Source organism: Emys orbicularis, chromosome 4, assembly GCF_028017835.1.
Source record: "Emys orbicularis isolate rEmyOrb1 chromosome 4, rEmyOrb1.hap1, whole genome shotgun sequence".
Lineage (NCBI taxonomy): Eukaryota > Metazoa > Chordata > Testudines > Emydidae > Emys > Emys orbicularis.
This window is the reverse complement of record NC_088686.1, coordinates 137,656,027-137,674,133: the sequence shown is the minus strand read 5'-3', so window position 1 is coordinate 137,674,133 and position 18,107 is coordinate 137,656,027. Positions and strand designations below refer to the sequence as shown.

The following is an 18,107-nucleotide window of genomic DNA, read 5'->3' as shown; positions in this document are numbered from 1 at the left end:
CATGACGTGTGCCGGGGGCTAGCCCCGCCCCCTGCCGGTGCGCGCGGCGGCCGCAGTCTCCCGCTGCAGAGTGCTCGGAGCCGGCGGGGCCGGAGTCTTCTCAGTGAGCGCTCCCGAGCGGGTCCGTCCGACGCCGGCTGCTCCCGCTCCGGCCCGGATCCCCCGGGCGGCGCTGCTGACCCCTCCCGCCCCGCCCCCCCCCCCAGCTCCAGGATGTCGGTGCCGGATTCCGCCGTCGGGGACGAGATGAAACAGGCCAAGGAGATCGAGGACGCCGAGAAGTATTCCTTCATGGCCACGGTCACCAAGGCGCCCAAGAAGGTACCGGGGGGGGGGCCGGTTCGGGGAGGGTGAGGGGCAAGTCCGGTTCGGAGGTGTGTGAGGGGGCATGTCCGGTCCGGGGGTCCGGTCCGGGGGGATGAGGCCTGGGTCCGGGCTGGGGGGGGCAGGCCGGGTCCGGGGCAGAGGGGGGTCCGGCCTAGGGGGGGAGAAGGCCTGTCCCCTGTAGGAGGGTCTGGTTGTGGGAAGGCTGGTCCCGGGGTAGGGGAGGTCTGGTTCAGGGGTGGGGAACGGATTGGAGTGAGGATGCAGTTCAGCTCCACAAGAGACCCTGTTGGCAGCTGATCCAAGGCTCGGTTTGGGAGGGCCTGGAGATGGGGGGGTGGATAACCGTAAAGGCCTGTGAAGGGGCAGTGTGTTCCCTGTGAGTGGGGACTACAGGTCTCAGGTAGGGTGACCAGACAGCAAGTGTGAAAAATCAGGACAGGAGGTGAGGGGGGTAATAGGAGCCTATATAAGAAAAAGACCCAAAAATCGGGACTGTCCCTGTAGAATCAGGACATCTGGTCACCCTAGTCGCAGGGGAGCTGGCCACCTTCTGTGTCTCCCATGGGTTGCACTAGGGGATGGGGGGAGAGCAGGAGCCCGTGGGATGTCGATGGGGGAGCTGTTTGCAGGATGGGGTGTCCCGGGGTCGTAGGGAGGATGCCAGGTACAATGCACAAGGCTTTGTGGGGAAGGTGCTAGGGGGAATTGTGATGGCCTGGTACAGATATCTGTCAGGAGGGAGGTGGGCAGGTTTGGGGGTTGGTTAGAACCGGGCAGGTTATCTGCTGTGACCCTGAACTCAGGATCAGTAAGAGGACAGTGTTGCTGTGACTTGGAAGGGTGGATTTGTGGCCTCATGGACTGGGGCATGATAGCAAGATGTTGGGTGACCCAAGGGATGTGATGGAATATTCAAGGGGTATTTAGAGAATACAGCAAGCCAGGCATTTTGGGGAGCAGGGGAGGCATGCTCTGTACCTTTGTGGGTGCCGTGGACAAATTTGGGCAGCTAATGAGAGGAGGGGTTTGATGACAGCTTTGAGGGAAAGACCAATCTGCAGGCGGGTTTGTGGGAATGTAACTCAAGCTTCCTGGTGTGCTTGCTGCGCTCAGCATTCCCCTCTTGTCCATTCACCCTTAAAGTGACTGAAATTCTCTCATCTGCTCCTCTGTGCTAGCAAAGGTGAGAGCCCTCATGTAGACTGGTCACTGTGCTTTTACCACTCCGTCGTCTAAATTCTGTCCGAGTAGGATTAGATAAGGGGGTAGTCAACTCTTTGCTACAGCCACCATTGGTAGTTGCACTACTGGTGAATTTCAGATCTTTGCGTGTGTAGATGCAGCTGAGACTCTGGGATTTAGACTTGCTGTGGAGGTCCCTGCTGTGTTGAATATCGTGTTCTCCCCTAGGTTGCTGCCACATGCTTGAGTGTTAGGACTTGAACAGAGTAAATGGGAAAAACACCAGAGCCCTCAGCCCCTGGAAATGCAAAGCCTTCCGGCTGAGAATTTTTTGATGGTTGACATAGGTGCTGGAATTTTAGAGGGTGAGGGTACTGGTTTCATCTAGAGGAGGCCACTTAAAATCATTTGCATTTGAGACATCCCCTCCTGCCTAATCTCCTCAAATAACTAGCATTCAGCTGCCAGTGACAGAGGAACTCAATGGATCTGTCTGTTTATGCAGACTGTGGATGTAGCCCAGAGGAGGGAGCAGAAGAATGCAGAGGCTAAGAGCTGCTTCTTTCCAGAGGTGGTTCTGCGGCTGCAGTCATGCTTTTGAGAGAACTAAAGCAAACTCTTTTCTTTTGATTGTTGTTACCTCCTTCCAGTCTTGCACGATGGATTATGAAAGTAACAGTCTGAGGCTTGTGACCACATAAGCCATAATGTGGCAGTGATAGGACAGACGAATATACTGTAACACTTAAGCAGCCCATGGGGCGGGGGGAGTTGCTGTGGTGGTAGTGTGGGAAACCCCTTTAATGTGAGGATGGGGGTACATAGGGTTTAGCTCAATCCAGTGTTCCTGTGGGAGAGGCTCTGGGAGGGCTGATATACTTGGGTGTACAGGAGGTAATAGTTGCCCCTTGAAACTACTGCTGTAGTTCTAGGCCTGTTTCATAGCTTGATGTGCAGTCAGGTTGCAATGCTGCCAAGGCCCTGCCGGGAGCACTTCAGGACATGCAATGAATGGCCTTTGAGGCGGATAACATCAGTAGCCAGTGAAATCTTGGGTGGCATTGCCATCAGTAAGAATGAATGCTTCAGGCCACCACTTTCCCAGCCCACCCGGTGATTGTGAATAGCACTGATAGCAGAGGCGTTGGCAAAAACTCCAAAGTATACAGTGCTAAGTGCCTAGAGCTTATCTCAGAGCCCAAGGCATTTTCAAGTTGCCTCATAACAAAATCATAACCATTAACAGGCCTCTTTCCTTCTTGAGACTTGTATTTATTTCTATTAATGCAAAGCTGATGTGACTTGTGTGTCCCTTTTTTGAGCTTTGAAACTCCCCCCCTTAGCTCCACATCTCAGGCAAACAGCTGAGAGTGACTCCCTGTATTCGCCAGGAGAGAGAGTCCAACAGCAGGCTTGCTTTGAACAAACCATTCTCTAAAGGCTGGTGGGCATGAAGATCAGACATAGTGGGAGGATGGGAATATCTCCAGGATTTTAGAGTGCTGGTACTGGCTCTGTCTCCTTTGTACTAACCATTCTAGAACAGCTTTTCAAAGAGCAGTCTTGTGTCACTTGCTGAGAAGTGCAGTGAAAGTGCTGACAGGAATAAGCATCTCTCGGTGTTCATTTGGACAGGCTGCAAATGTGTTCAGTTTCCCAGGCTAAGTGCCTCACTCGAGAAGCTGGAGGGATCATTAGCAAGAAGCAACTCTGATAGGAACTGGGCTGTGGGAAGAGCCCCATCAGTGGATTTTCTGCAGAAATAGATGTGTTCCTCATGTTTGATCAGCCCTTTCTGGCAGCCTGAAAGAGCCAGATGGTGAGATCCCTGTTAGCTACATATCCTGGCCTTGAGGAGCTCCTGTTTCTTCTCTTGTCATTGAGTTGGTAAAGGTTAAAAAGTGAAGCAGCAGGAGGTAAGTGATTAAGAGATTAAATGTGATCAACTCTGGGTTTAAATACAAGGCCAAAGAAGGCAAGGTGAACTGGCATTCGACCCTGCACAGAAACGGGTGGTCTTTTCCCCCCAGTAGATTGGGGGAGCTAGTTTAGCTGAGGCTCCCTCTTGACTGCAGTTTACTTAATGGAACTCCTCTTGCTTTGTCTTTTCTGTTAGCAAACTAACACCAGCTTTGTTCTCCAGTGATACTACCCCAGTGCAGTGGGCAGCTGAAGAAAGGCAGAGAGGTATACTTAGTCTAGGACATTAACCAGTGTGTTCTGTACTGTAGTGCCTAGATGTTAGTAGGAACTTTAGAAACAGATGGATTGCCACCAACAGGTTTCCCTCCAGCGGTGAATTGTGTTGAGGGTTTTATAGATACATCCAGAACAGTATTCTTGTAATGGCTCAGGAATCTTACCCTGTTAGCAAAGAACCGAAATAATCTCTTCCCTACAGCTCACTGTCAAATCAGGGGCTGTTCAGTATTGGGTGCCTAGTGGTTTGAACTGTTTTCATTAGGAATACCAGTTTCCTCAAGTCCCTCCTATTCAGTGAGCAAGGCTTTCTGGGGCTTTGGCTCATAGACTATTTCAGTGACAAGCGATTGTATATTCAGGTCGGAGTGATATCTGCTGTTAGAATTCATCCCACCTTAGATCAAAGTAGGGAAAATGTGCTGAGACAGTAGTGATGGGTAGAACATCAGGGAGCCCTGACCCTAACTAGGGCTGACTACAAAGCATAGTATCTATCCAGGGTTTCTATCATGGACTCAAACAGCAGCTTAGTGACATATCTCTGCAGTATCCTCTTGTCACACCACCTATGAATAGGGCCCTACCAAATTCAGGGACCATTTTGGTCAATTTCACAGTCATAGGATTTAAAAAATCATAAATTTCATGATTTCAGCTATTTAAATCTGAAATTTCACAGCATTTGTAGGAATTCTGATTCAAAAGGGAGTTGGAGGATGGGGGGGCGCAAGGTTAATGTGTGTGTGGGGGTTGCGGTACTGCTACCCTTACTTCTGTGCTGCTGCTGGCGGTGGCGCTGCCTTCAGAGCTGGGCAGCTGGAAAGCGGTGGCTGCTGGCCGGGAACCCAGCTCTGAAGGCAGAGCCGCCGCCAGCAGCAGCGCAGAAGTAAGGATGGCATGGTATGCTATTGCCACCCTTACTTCTGCGCTGCTGCCTGCAGAGCTGGGCCCTCAGTCAGCAGCTGCCGCTCTCTGGCTGCCAAGCTCTGAAGGCAGTGCAGAAGTAAGGGTGGCATGGTATGGTATTGCCACCCTTACTTCTGTGCTGCTGCTGGCATGGCACTGCCTTCAGTGCTGGGTGCCTGGCTAACAGCCACCACTCTCCAGCCACCCAGATCTAAAGGCAATGCAGAAGTAAGGGTGGTAATACTGCGGACCCCCACAATAACCTTGTGACCCCCCCCCCCGCAACTCCCTTTTGGGTCAGGACCCTCAATTTGAGGAACACTGGTCCCCCCTGTGAAATCTGTATAGTATATGGTAAAAGCACACAAAAGACCAGACCTCACGGGGGGAGACCAGATTTCACAGTCCGTGACGCGCTTTTCATGGCCGTGAATTTGGTAGGGCCCTACCTATGAAGCTTAACAGCCCAGCTTACACCTTGATCTACCTTGCCAGGTGTGAGCTACTTTTCATCAGGTTGAACTGCAGTCAGTTATGCTTATTCATGCAACAGAACTGAAATGTTTTCACATTTCACAAGGGCTAAAAGCTGTCTCATGCTCCCTGCTCTATCAGGCAGACGAGCTCCCAGCACCTGCCCAAGGCTCTGTCCTCCTTGGCCTGAGAAGCAGGTAAGTGTGGTATTTTTCTCTCCCCCCCCCACCCCCCCAATGAAACCAGCTGCACTGGCTCTGTGGGTTTTTTGCTTCTGAACCTGTGTATGATGGCATCAGTGGAATCCCGCTGAGGCTGTGTTCTAGGGGTGCCAAGGAGAATACTAATGTACTGCTGCAGCTTTGCAGTGGTACAGACTCAGAGCTACTCTGTGCATGGTGGGGGAAGGACAGAGCCAGGGAAGACTGGGGGGTGGGGGGAAGGGAATGAGGCACTGGGAGGACTGAATTTGGGGTGGGTGGGGGGGTGGATATAGGTGCAAATGGGATCCAATTAGACATGATTTAAATCCCTCTGGATTGCACTCAGTGCATAGAGCTTTTGTGGCTGTTGCTAATTTTTGAGGTCACTTGCACAAGCTGCTCTGGTGCTTTCCCTGGTGCTGGCTAGCCTTGCTAAACAGGGCCTGTCTGCTCCTGGCACATTAATCCTTCTGTGGATGAGGTTAGTTGTGCCCTTCCCAGGGCAGAATTGCCACACGCTACACAGCGCCTTTCCGTAAATACAAGATTACTCCCAAGGGGTATGATGTACTCCATTAAGCCCGTGCTGTCTGTCTGCAGGATACCAGTGAATCAAGCTACTCTGACAATCTGGCAAGGAAATGTGTTCTGGGATGCATTTCTGGCGTCTCTCGAGTGAGCCAGAAATTAGAGATGGAGAAGACCACTTAGCTCTCCTGCCAGCGATAAGATTTTTCCCTCTAGGATCAGTACACTTTGGGGCTTCCTCCTTTGATCCCTGGAGGCTGTCACAATTTAGCCAATAGATTTCCTTATCAAAGCTTTTCTTAAGAGTCATTCTGAATTTCTTTCTGACATAGATTTGCTGGGATTAAATTATCACTCATAAATCCTCCCCCACTCATCAGTTACTTGGAGATGGTTCTATCTCCACCATGTCACTTCCATAGGCTATGTCTACAGTGGACAGTTAACCCAGGTTATTGGCCTCCAGTCTGAGGAGCTGGGTTAGCCTAGCCCAGATGTGAGCATCCTCACTGCAAAGACCTATCTGTCCACTGTTTGCACACTTGCCGGTGTGTGACTGGGAGCATATCCCATGGTTCTTTGTGCTGAGATGCTCTAGGATTCTTTCCTAGTCAGTTGTGTCAATTGCGGGAGAACTTGTCTGTCCTTCTGGGGGAATTGTGGGAAGCCATTTCTTTCTGATCTTCCTGCAGTTGGTTTGTTTGTCTGCTGACAAGGCGCCCAAGCCTGGATGCAGTATTCCAGGTGCTCTTCCATGAGAGACGCAGAGAGAGGGGTTGTCACCTCCCCGGTTCTGTACTGAGATGCTTCCATATGCACAGCCAGGAGTTAGTGGCCTTTCTTCTAATTGCTGTCTGCTGTAAGTTGCTCTCAGCATTACTACTTTCTAGGTTATTCCCACTACTGCACAGCTGTATTTTTTGTATAATTTTTCTGTAAGTATTAACAGCACTCTTCCAAATTGAATCCCGTTCTGTTACCTTCCGTATTTCTGATATTGCTAGAACCCTTTATATTTCTGCCAGCCCTGGTATTCACTGCTCCTGTTGGTGTGTAGTATTGTCTGTACATTTCATTAGCATACTCTTTACCTCCTTTCCAAATCTGTAATGAAGAATTGAAATTGGACCAGCCCTTGCTGTGTTCCCCATAGTAACCTACTGTAGGTTCCCCCAGGGGGCTGAGCAGAGCCTTCTGTGCATCTTTGCTATGTTTGGGCTGAGGTGATGGGTGATTTCTGTTATCAAGTCCCGTCAAGAGGCCCTGAGTCTCTTCCTGATGGGAACCTGGTTCTGGTACAAGCAGTGCCCGTTCTCAAATATAGGAGATCTAGTGGTGATAGTTTTTTAAAACTCTTCCTGAAATGGACGGTTGTTTTGCAGTATGGAACAGGCTATAACAATACTTTCTTTGGGATCCTGACAATTCTTTCCACAGTTGGATTCCAGCTTGGACAGTGTTTACGTCCATTTGTTCCCAATTGCTAAGGTTTCTCAATCTTGCTATGGGAATCTGCTCTCCAGGGCCAGGTTTGAGCTGACTGTTGGAGATAAACATTTGACATTTTTAGCAGCGCATTGTCTATTCATCTGTTTTACATACAGAGGATCCTGTTTTCAATGGCTACCCAGTGGAGTGGCAAATCAGTTGCTTAATGGAAGGGACTTAATAAAGGGGGAACAGAATTGTGCAAATAGAACTATGCTTAGTATGTTTGCCTGGTTTTCAGAACAGGATGTTGTCTAATAAAGGAGGCCCCTTTCTTGTATGGGTTTCAGTGCGTTTATAATATATTTATATGGTCTCCAGTGCATGAGATGTTACATTTTGTGATAAGGTTCTTGAATTTCCCGTTAAGCTCTCTGATCAGTTGAGCATTCATAGGTGTTTTGTAATGGAGAGATTCAAACCCTAATACAAAATGTGCTCCAAACTGAGGGGGCAACCATATGTAAGCAGGACACTGAAAAGATACACACCTCATTTGAGACCAGCAGTGGACTAGAACTTAGCAGGTTTGAACAATGCCACCGGTGTAGACTTAATGGCTTTATCAGTCCATAAGCCATAAAGCTAAGCAGGCCTTTATGAAAGTTTACTTATGCTCCGACCGTATTCATTTAATTGTCATTAAATATGTCCCTTTTTCCGAAGGCTAAATGTAGCTCAATGTTCTCCACCCAAGCCCAAGAACAGTTGTTGACCTGGACTCCATGGGACACTGGCAACGTGGCAGCAGACGTTAGGCAGAATGTGGAGGCTCCAGACAGAGAGGTGGTTCTCGGCCTTGCAGAGTGTATAGAGTGAATTCTGAGCAGCAGTCGTGGCAAATTTGTTCTTGAAATCGAGGCTGCCTCTGCACTAGGAAAATAGCTTCTGCTGCACCTGGAGTCTTGTGGGATTTGTGCCTTTGAGAAGGCACGACACGGATGTTGCTGCTATTCATGCCGCTCGTGGGGCTACCCAGCTGCCCTGTCACATCGGGCCAGTTGAACTGTGAATTTTAATTACACTGTCTGATCAATACCGTGACCTTGGTAACGGGCTCGTTGCTGCTGTAGAATCTGTTTACTTCAGGTTTGTAGCAGAGAAAGGACTTCACTGGCCAGGGACATGATGTTCCAATTAGTCAAACAGGCAGCATTGTAATGCAGGGTGGGAAGCCTGCTGCTGCAGGGGAAGTGCGTATTGCCTCAGTGCTGCCTACTGTTATCCTTGAGAGAACCATCAGATCCCAGTGCTATCCTGGCTCTCACAAGGGAGTGGTTTAGTTCATAAATACCAGAGTGAGGCAGCAGGGGCCTGTACCAATGGGGGATCTGTCTCTTTTCAGGCTTCTCGGGGTGGGGGAGGTGGCTGGAGCCTGCCTAAGAGCAGCCTGGAGGCAGTTCCCTTTGCTCCCTCTTGCAAAGATTCTCTTTGCGTTCCTTTCATTGAGTGACTTGGACCTTGGTGCTGTGGAAACTCTGCCACTTGACCCTGATGTTTTCAGGAGTTCTCCCCCTCCCTGCCCTTCATCAAAAGTCAGGATCAGAATATTGCACATTCTTTTCTGGTACCACAGGGAGAAGATTAATTCCAACCTGGGCATGTTTGGAATGAGAGCATTTTGCCAATTCCTATTGCACTTGGAGCAAGAGACTGTATGCATATAGTGTGGCCGCAATCTTCCCGTTTAAAACAACCTATTCGCCAATAATCTCCTAGATGCAGTTCCATGGGCTATTGTATTTCATCCTGTCATCAGGTGGAGGCAAGATAAAGATTGACTCCTGATGACCCCTCTTACTTAACTGACAGGAAACCGGGCTGATTCATTCCCCAGCTGGTGGAGGAATTGCAGTGCATGGCTGGTGGTTCTTCGAGTATATGTCCCTATGGGTGCTCCCCTGTAGCATGTACGTGTGCCTGTGTGCTCTTGACTGGAGAATACAAAGCAATGGCCGTGGGCCTCCCCTGAGCAGCACCTTGTGCTCCCAAATGAATCATAGAATCATAGAATATTAGGGTTGGAAGAGACCTCAGGAGGTCATCTAGTCCAACCCCCTGCTCAAAGCAGGACCAACACCAACTAAATCATCCCAGCCAGGGCTTTGTCAAGCCGGGCCTTAAAACCTCTAAGAATGGAGATTCCACCACCTCCCTAGGTAACCCGTTCCAGTGCTTCACCACCCTCCTAGTGAAATAGTGTTTCCTAATATCCAACCTAGATCGCCCCCACTGCAACTTGAGACCGTTGCTTCTTGTTCTGTCATCTGCCACCACTGAGAACAGTCTAGATCCATCTTCTTTGTAACCCCCCTTCAGGTAGTTGAAAGCTGCTATCAAATCCCCCCTCACTCTTCTCTTCTGCAGACTAAATAACCCCAGTTCCCTCAGCCTCTCCTCGTAAGTCATGTGCCTCAGCCCCCTAATAATTTTCGTTGCCCTCCGCTGGACTCTCTCCAATTTGTCCACATCCCTTCTGTAGTGGGGGGACCAAAACTGGACACAGTGCTCCAGGTGTGGCCTCACCAGTGTTGAATAGAGGGGAATAATCACTTCCCTCAATCTGCTGGCAACGCTCCTACTTATACAGCCCAATATGCTGTTGGCCTTCTTGGCAACAAGGGCACACTGCTGACTCATATCCAGCTTCTCGTCCACTGTAATCCCCAGGTCCTTTTCTGCAGAACTGCTGCTTAGCCAGTCGGTCCCCAGCCTGAAGCAGTGCATGGGATTCTTTCTTCCTAAGTGCAGGACTCTGCATATAAGGAAGCATGGACCCACCACCACTCGGGTCCTTCTCAGTTGCCTGCATAAGTGGTTTATTTAGATCACTTAGGTCAGCTGCAGCAAGGAGCTTTGTTGCTGAAATTCTGTCTTGTGTGTGGTATCCCACTGACCTCAACAGGTACAAGAGCTGGTTCTGGGGCATGAGAGTAACAAAACCAGAGGCAATTTGATCTGCTGAATTAAGTTGGTAAAGATGCTGATTTGTTCCTGTAAAGTGTGGTTGCTGCCTTAGGAGATGGAAGATCTATTCTTCATCCCATAGATAGCAGTGAATGGTGGGGAAACCTGCACATTGGATCCCAATGATGGACCTAGCTAGAGACTCTAGCCCTCCTGAGAGTGAGGAATAGCTGAATGAAGGGTGAGTCTTGTGTTTCAGAGAAAGGGTGTCTACCACAGTGTGGCCATGGGTTGCAGTCTGTCTGGGATAGTCTTGTTGCCAGTCAGGCTCATGCTCCTGGAGTTAAATGTAATTTTCCGGTCCCGATGAGTTGCACACAGATTGCACTGGATGTCAATGAGACCTCAGCACTAGAACATACCTTCACCTTTGCCTGAACTCTGCACTGATGGTCTGCCAGCCAAGATGCAGTTTCAGCTCTCTCGCCAGAGCAGTGCTCAAATGGTTAGGCCTGGCTGGATTTTTATCTTTGTGTAACACACACATTAAGGTTATGCTGCTCCTTCTGATGCTGACAGGCTGCTTTGGAAGAGCCACTTGCTTCTAAACTGGCACTGTCTTTCTTTGTCTTTCTGCTGGTACCAATCACAGCGGATTGACCAAAAATCACGTCCGTTGTATGTTTTTTGTCTTGGTCCCGTTTCAGGCTGTTGATATTGCAGAGCTTTGTTCTCCATTTTTACATTTGTTTTACAGTTTTCCTGAGATAGGAAAAAGTACAAGGATATCATAATGCTCAATGTCCTTTACATCCTATAGGCTAAATAGTCAAAGGAGGGCCATTGAAGTCTGCTTGGTATTGAAGCTCATGCAGCTCATACAGCTTTTTGTTCTGTTTGTATACCCCAGGTACCGTAGGGTCCTGGTCCATGACCGTATCGCAATACATATAGGGCCTGAAAGGTTACGGTAAATAACTTGTACTTGTGTCTACCCTGTAAGACTCTATGAAGAACTGGGGAACTAATAAGCTTATAACATCATGGATACCAGGGAAGTGAAGTCCCATTACTTGGGAAAGGAAGTGACTTAATCGCACTGTTTAAAACTTTTTTTTTTTTTTTTTTTGGTTCTACCTATATAACTCAAACACCGAACCCAGCTGGGAGAAAAGTTATTTTGTTAAAGATTCAGCACCTCTCCTCCCTTCATCTAACTTTCTAGCCCATCTCTGGGTCTTCAAAAGAGAGAGCAGATCCAGGGAGACCCAGACTTGATATGCTTGAAATCTCTAAAGAGTAATAACAAATAATCAAGTGGGAAAGATTGCTTTACAAATTCAAGGTGGTTTTTCAGCCTCATGACCCAAAAGGGCCCAGACGCTCGTATTTTTTTTCCTTTGCAGGTCACCTTTAAACACACTCCCTGCTCAGGTGCTGATCAGCATTATAATGCAGGTACCTTCCATGCTGCTGTCACCATTCAGCCTGAATAAGAAATATAGCAGGTTTGGCAACCTGAAGTAAATGATCCCCAAACAGTTATAAATTAAATACTTAAAATTGCATTAATGCAACACTGATAAGACTTTACCGCCTCAAGGTAAAGATTCAATAATGATTGCTACAGCAAACTCAGCCCAACCCCCTGGGGTAATTGCAGGGCTCTGTATTGAACCCCGGGGTCTGGGAGTCGGGAGACCTGACTGCTGCTCACCAGCAGTGTGACTTTGGGCTCTCCTAGCTTAACCTTGTGCTGACTCAGTTTGCCCACTTGTGAAGTGTGGACTGATGCAGTTGTATGCATGTGCGCAGTGTTGTGTAAATGCTTTGGGGGAAACTAATGCTGTGGTTGGAGAGCAAGTGTGAAATCTTCAGTTCAAAAGGCAGCTTTTATAAAAAGCTCTTAGCCCCTGACAGCTGGAGCTTAATGACAGCACTTTCCTGGACCTCTCTAACAAGGGAGTTGGTACTGCAGTACGACGCTGATGTAAGAACTGAGTAAAAGTCCCAATTCGACAGTCCTTCTGGCTGCGTGTGTAATATCCAAGTACCATTATTTATTTAAAGTCACTTCGCTTTTAGTATTTGGCATAATGGGTAACCGTTCCAAAAGTGACTGTGTAAAGGTAGACATCTAAGGAGCTTTGGGATACTGAGCTCTCCTCACTCACTGACTTTGGTGGGTGGTGGTTTCTGTTTCTGAAAAACAGACCCTTTATTTCGGGTTGGGCTCTTCCAAAGATCCAGAGGGAGGTAAGTGCCCAACTCGCAAAACGTACACTTCACTCTTTTGGGTCTTGTTGACATTCAAAATTGCACTGGTTTAACTTTAAATTGGTTTAAAAACGGATTTAGTTAGAAGTGGATGCTCTATAGGCTGAGTTTAAATCAGATTAGGAGTTGGCCTACACTGTTGCACTAATTTAACTAAATTGCTTTAAACTCTCACCTGCAGTTGCAGCTTGTCTTTGAATATAGGCGAGGTCTCAGTCTCCTTTCACAATCCCACCCTGGGCGTTTAACCTTCAGGCACACTTTTAAAAATTGATCCCTATATGTATAATCTGTGCAATCTCCAGCTCTAAAATCCTTCCCAGAGTCCAAGGGCTGTATACTTTATCTTTCCTTTTGATGGCAAAACTTTGCCTATGCTCCTTGAGGAATGAGTTACTTTGACCCTGAGTTTTTTATAAAGCAGTAATTGTTATTGTTCTCAGTTACTATTTAACCATCAGACCCTTAAGATCACATTAATTTTATTTAATGTTGTGTTCCATTTATTATTCCCTTAACCACCTCTTCACATGTATCATTATATGACGATTAAAAACCAGAAGCCGTTTTTCACCCCATTAACCTTTGTAACTTGCCTGCTTCTTTCAAGAGTGTCTTAATCTCTGTTGGGCTTCAGATTCTTGTGAAAGCCTTTAACCCTCATCTTGAAGCAGATGGAGATTTCTCTTTAATGCTCACTAGCACAGAAGCCCTTCCTTTCAGTGAGGAACCCAGACAGACTTTAGGGTTTTATTTGCATTATCACGAGTTTAGTACCCTTTAGTTCCCGGTTGGGTGTGGCATAGGATTCCCAAACTAGAGTCTGGCAGCTGGCCATGATTCCTGCTCCATAACCAATGCCATGTGTGCTACAGAAAGTAAGTAGGTCTCTGAGCAGCTTTTAGCTGCAGTGACACAAAATCAGAGCAAGGAGGCCTTCATGTTAAACACCTAGACCTACCAGTGTCTGAAATGGCAAGTGTGCCTTCGAATTAGCACTACTAGGAGTGGAGCAGTAGAAGGCCCCCCAGATTGCAAAACTGCTAGGCAGTCATCCTAGCTTTGGCTGTGATTTGTCTGAGCAGGGCATTCTCAGATACTTTTAAGGACTATCCAGATGATCCCTTCAGGAGGTTGTGGGAAAACAGAATTGGGTAACCCCAGCTCCACAACTAGGGCAGAGTGGGCCTAAGGACACTGGCGAGCAGCTCAGTCTTTTCGGGGGGAGAGCAGGTATGGCTAAGTGCTTACGGTCAGGAATGCTGTCCTGGCACAGCACAAGCAATATTTCATGTACTTGTCCCTTAACTAAACCAGCTTTGTGGTAGTTGGATGGAAGTGTCATCCATTCAGGGCTCCCACTGATACTGACAAAGGAGGGTCAGCTGCAGTTCCTGTTCCCAATGCCAGCAGTTAGCCCGGAAGAGTCTGGAGTAGGAAACGTACTAAAGATCTGTGCCATAATGGGTTGCTGTTGAGGCTTCTCAGGGTGCTCCGGCCACGTGAAGCTACCAGCCCCCTCCATTCAGAGAACAGCAACTCTGAGGACTCTGTAACAAGTTATAGTTCCCTGTTTTCAGGATTGGGGAAGAAAGCAGCTGATACATTTTTATGGTTTAACCTAGCAATATATACTTCACATCTGACCCTACTTGGATGGTATTTAATGAACTGCTTTCTGGAGAGACAGTCAGTCCCTGTTAGGGCATGTAAGGGGTATTGGGACATGCCATGGGCAGGAATTACCTGGAGGACTGGACTCACCTGGACAAGATGGATCAGTGGTAGGTGTGGGTCGTGAACATTACCTCAGTAGAAAAGTACAGTAGGTGCCTATGCACAGAGTTAGGATGATCTCAGATCTACATCCTGAGAATTGGTTACTCTGGTATGCGTAATGGTGTCGTTGGGGGATGGGAGATGGCCACGAATTAACCTGCTAGTCCGCTCCTGTTCTTGACCTAGAAAAAGAAGCTGCATAGCAGTAGGGTGACCAGAGAGCAAGTGTGAAAAATCGGGACGGGGGGGCGGGTAATAGGAGCCTATATAAGAAAAAGACCCAAAAATCGGGACTGTCCCTATAAAATTGGGACATCTGGTCACCCTACATAGCAGCCAAATTTCTGCCTGTCTGAGGATTCACCAGGCACTTGTATGCCTGAAATGAATAGTAACATTCCTCCTTCCCTTCCTCCTTGTGGCTAGAGTTAATAAACATGATGATTTTCTTCTGAAAATACATGAATTCAAACAATCACCGTTTAAAAGCTTCTGAACTCACAAGCACAGCGAGAGCCTGCTGCTTACGAGAAAACAATTCCAACCTCCCAGGAGGAAATCGTGCCATGGAAATAATCTTTCTGTAGAATAATTAATCACTGACGGTAGTAGTAGCATTTCAAGACAGTTTTCCAGGCCTGTTAAAATCAGTAACTGTAAATACGAGTTACAGAATCAAATCTGCAATTTTCTAAGCTTGCTGCTGGGCTTTGTGTCATAAAGAGGATGGATGCAGATTGATACTGAGCTTTTTATTCTGATAAAGTTTACAATCCTAGTTTCGGAATGAAAAAATAACATGTAAAAGAACAGGTAGTCTCTGGGCATCATGGATGTGGCCTGCTGAGCAAAGTGTGCAGCCAACAGTCTCCAGATCCACTGAGCTATTGTTAGGGCGAGCAGATTAAGTCAAGGAACACAGTGCTCACAATTGTGTCCTGATCTCTTTGTTGTTGGGTTTCTGCAGCCTCCAGAGGAAAGGTCCCAGGATCTCTGATCCTGGGGCAGCAGTTGCATTGTTCTCTCAAGCAAGTGGAGAAGATGCCTAATTCCCTGGCAATGCCAGAGTCCTGGAAGGACATGCAGACCCATTTTCTCCTGGGTGGCGATGTCAATCTGATGCTTTATGTTGTAAGTCTTTGTGTGTACTCTTGGTGTGATTAGTCTGACAAGCGATTATAGAGGAAGCTTTTGAGATTCCACGTTTGTGTCTTGATGGCATTTTCTCAGCTGACGAATAGAAAAAACACCCTTTTTTTAATCTCCCAGCCACACTGGGATATGACAGACTAGCAGGGTTCTTTCTGGTTAGCATGTTATCACCAGTAATAAACCTACCAACAGTCAAATTTATCCCACGGGCATTGGCTTGACCAGGAAAATACACGCTTTATCACATGGTAACATCCTAATGTAGCCAAAGCAGTATTTAGTTTTCCTGTGTTAGCAGGTCGAGGTTTGCCCTCGGGCCTCTGTAGAGTTTACCTCAGCCAGCCAACAGATGTGAAAACTAAAAACCCTTGTCCAAACACTGAATTCCCCTCTTGCTAAATTGTCATTGGACATTTGCCGGATATTTTCTCCCATTCCAGTCATTGAAATTGCTGTAGACGCACTTTCCCCGCAGTATGGAACTCACTCAGACTTGCTAGATACTAGTAATTGAGAGTACTTCCCCCCGCCCCCCCCCTTCGCAATTGGTGCTTTGGGATCGGTTTGTATTTTCCCTTAAACTCCAGTTCATTCTGGGAGAATGGGCACTGGGGCTGGTTTCTGGGTGCATTTATAAGAACCATATGTATAAAATTAGATCTGTACAGAAGTTACATGCAGCAGCTCAAATGTAGCCCACTGTTCCAGGAAAGGTGATTTAATTGCCTAAATGCATTCATAATCTCAGAGAACTGTAGGACCCCTAGTATGTATCAGGGACAAAATCCAGGTGGCTTTTCATCCTATGAAGGGTGACTATGTTGCTGGAAGAATTGGGGGTGTAGGTCTGATGAGTTGCTGGTTGATTTGAGCAGTCAGGTAAAACTGCCAAAGAAACTTACCAGCCAAGGTACAGAACCTACTTGCCTGCCTTTTGCCATGCTCATGAAAAACTAAGGACATTTTACTCATCTGTCTGATCAAGATTTGCCATGAATGAATACAGCACTGGATTAGGCTGTGGCCTACCCGTGAAGACTGTGGGCTATCCATCAGTGCAGAAGCAGTTAACATTGTAGTAAGACTGTAGTGTGCCATTGAGATTGGTCTGTAACACAGCTGCACAATGACCAAGAATGGAAGTATCTAATAGCATAGCTGACCTGCGTTTCCAGCAGGTGAGAATGGGGGTCATTTTGACCTTTCAGTCTTAAGACACAGCACTGTATCTGGAGAGGTCAGAATGTCTTTGTCTTCTGTCCTTCTGCCATAGACCGAGCAAAATTAAATACCGTTTGCATTGTTGCACTTAGAAATACCTGGAAAGCATTGGAACTGCTTGAAATACAGTGGAACTGCACTACGTCTCACTGATTGCGAGGAATTGTACCTTTCAGCTATTGACACGTGTAATTAAAACTAAGGCCCCAATCCTGCACTTGAGGTGTGCCTATGCTCGTCGGGGCCTATAAACGTTGCTCAATGCTTCATACTAGACTTCTAAATATACTGTGGCAGATTTAAACATTGACAGATGTGAATCTTTCTTTTTAGCAGCACCCCCCCTGAAAGAAAGAACTGAGCTTGGTGTGGTCCAGTGGATCGATCACTGGAGTGGACCTGGGCTCTAATCCTGACTCTGCCACTGTCTTGCTGGGTGGCCTTGGGCAAGTTGCTTCCCCTCTCAGTGCCTCAGTTTCTCCATTTGTAAAAAGGCCATGCTGACCTTCCTCTGTAAAGTGCTTTGAGCTGTATTCATAGAAAACTCTGTGTAAGAGCTAAGTATTGCGTTGTTCTGCCTACTTAGCACTGACGTGCTGGGATTAAAAATATTTTCCTTGCTATTAAATGCTGTGCTCCACCCTGTCGGAAAAGCCACTTCCAGCAGAGTGAGAAGTTTGGGTTCCAATAAAAGACATTTTAAAGATTGTTTTTGGCCTTGGAAGCCCGGAGCTGCCTGTATCCACAATGAAAAGGTGGATAGCCGCGCTTTCCAGCCCTCTCTGGGAAGAACCAGACTAGCTGGCTTGTGAGCCGTACAAGCAAATCTAGCCCATCCAAAGGAGATGGCCTGGGTGGCTGCATTCCACAGCAGTGCAGTGCAGGAGAGACTCTGCACAGTCAGTATGTAATTGGAGTTTGAGCGATTACGAAGAGGATTTTCCCCTTAATGCCAGCTAGAGAGCCCGGCACATGAACAAGTAGGATGGCTGAAATTAACTGGAGGACATCACTGAGTGTGCAGTCAGACCTGGCTCTTACCCTGGCTTGGGTAAACTCGCCTCCCCAGCCCCCTTCTCAGCCAGTCAGGAAACACCCCGTTAGTTTGTTGCAGACGGGGTTTGAAGAGGGTTTAATGCTGGAATAATTCATTTGATTAGTAAGCTGCTTGCAATGTTTGATAATATTTTTAGACGGGGCAGATTTTGCTAAGCTGCAGAGTTCAGATGAGCTCCGTTAAAGCCGGCCTGGGGATTACTGTGGTTAATTCAGCACTTGGTTTCTTTAGCAACCGATTTCCCTGTATCCAAACTCGCCTTTTTAGAACTGAAAAATCTTGGTGCAGATGCCAAGACAGGAACCCTTTTGAGAATGAAAATGGCATTTGCCTACAACATGATGCAAAGGAACTGCCAGTGGGGGCAGCATTAGGAATGGGAAAAGGGGGTTGGGTGTACTGGT

General features: G+C 47.5%; 1 protein-coding gene across 1 annotated transcript in view; it reads left to right on the top strand.

Annotated features, from left to right (window-relative positions):
• The first annotated feature begins 213 nt into the window (after positions 1-213).
• The window catches only part of AHCYL1 (adenosylhomocysteinase like 1), a 36,627-nt gene continuing 18,733 nt past the window's right edge, over positions 214-18,107 (top strand). Inside the window, exon 1 of the mRNA XM_065402691.1 lies at positions 214-321. Coding sequence (XP_065258763.1) covers positions 214-321 — 108 coding nt within the window. The remainder of the gene's footprint in view (positions 322-18,107) is intronic.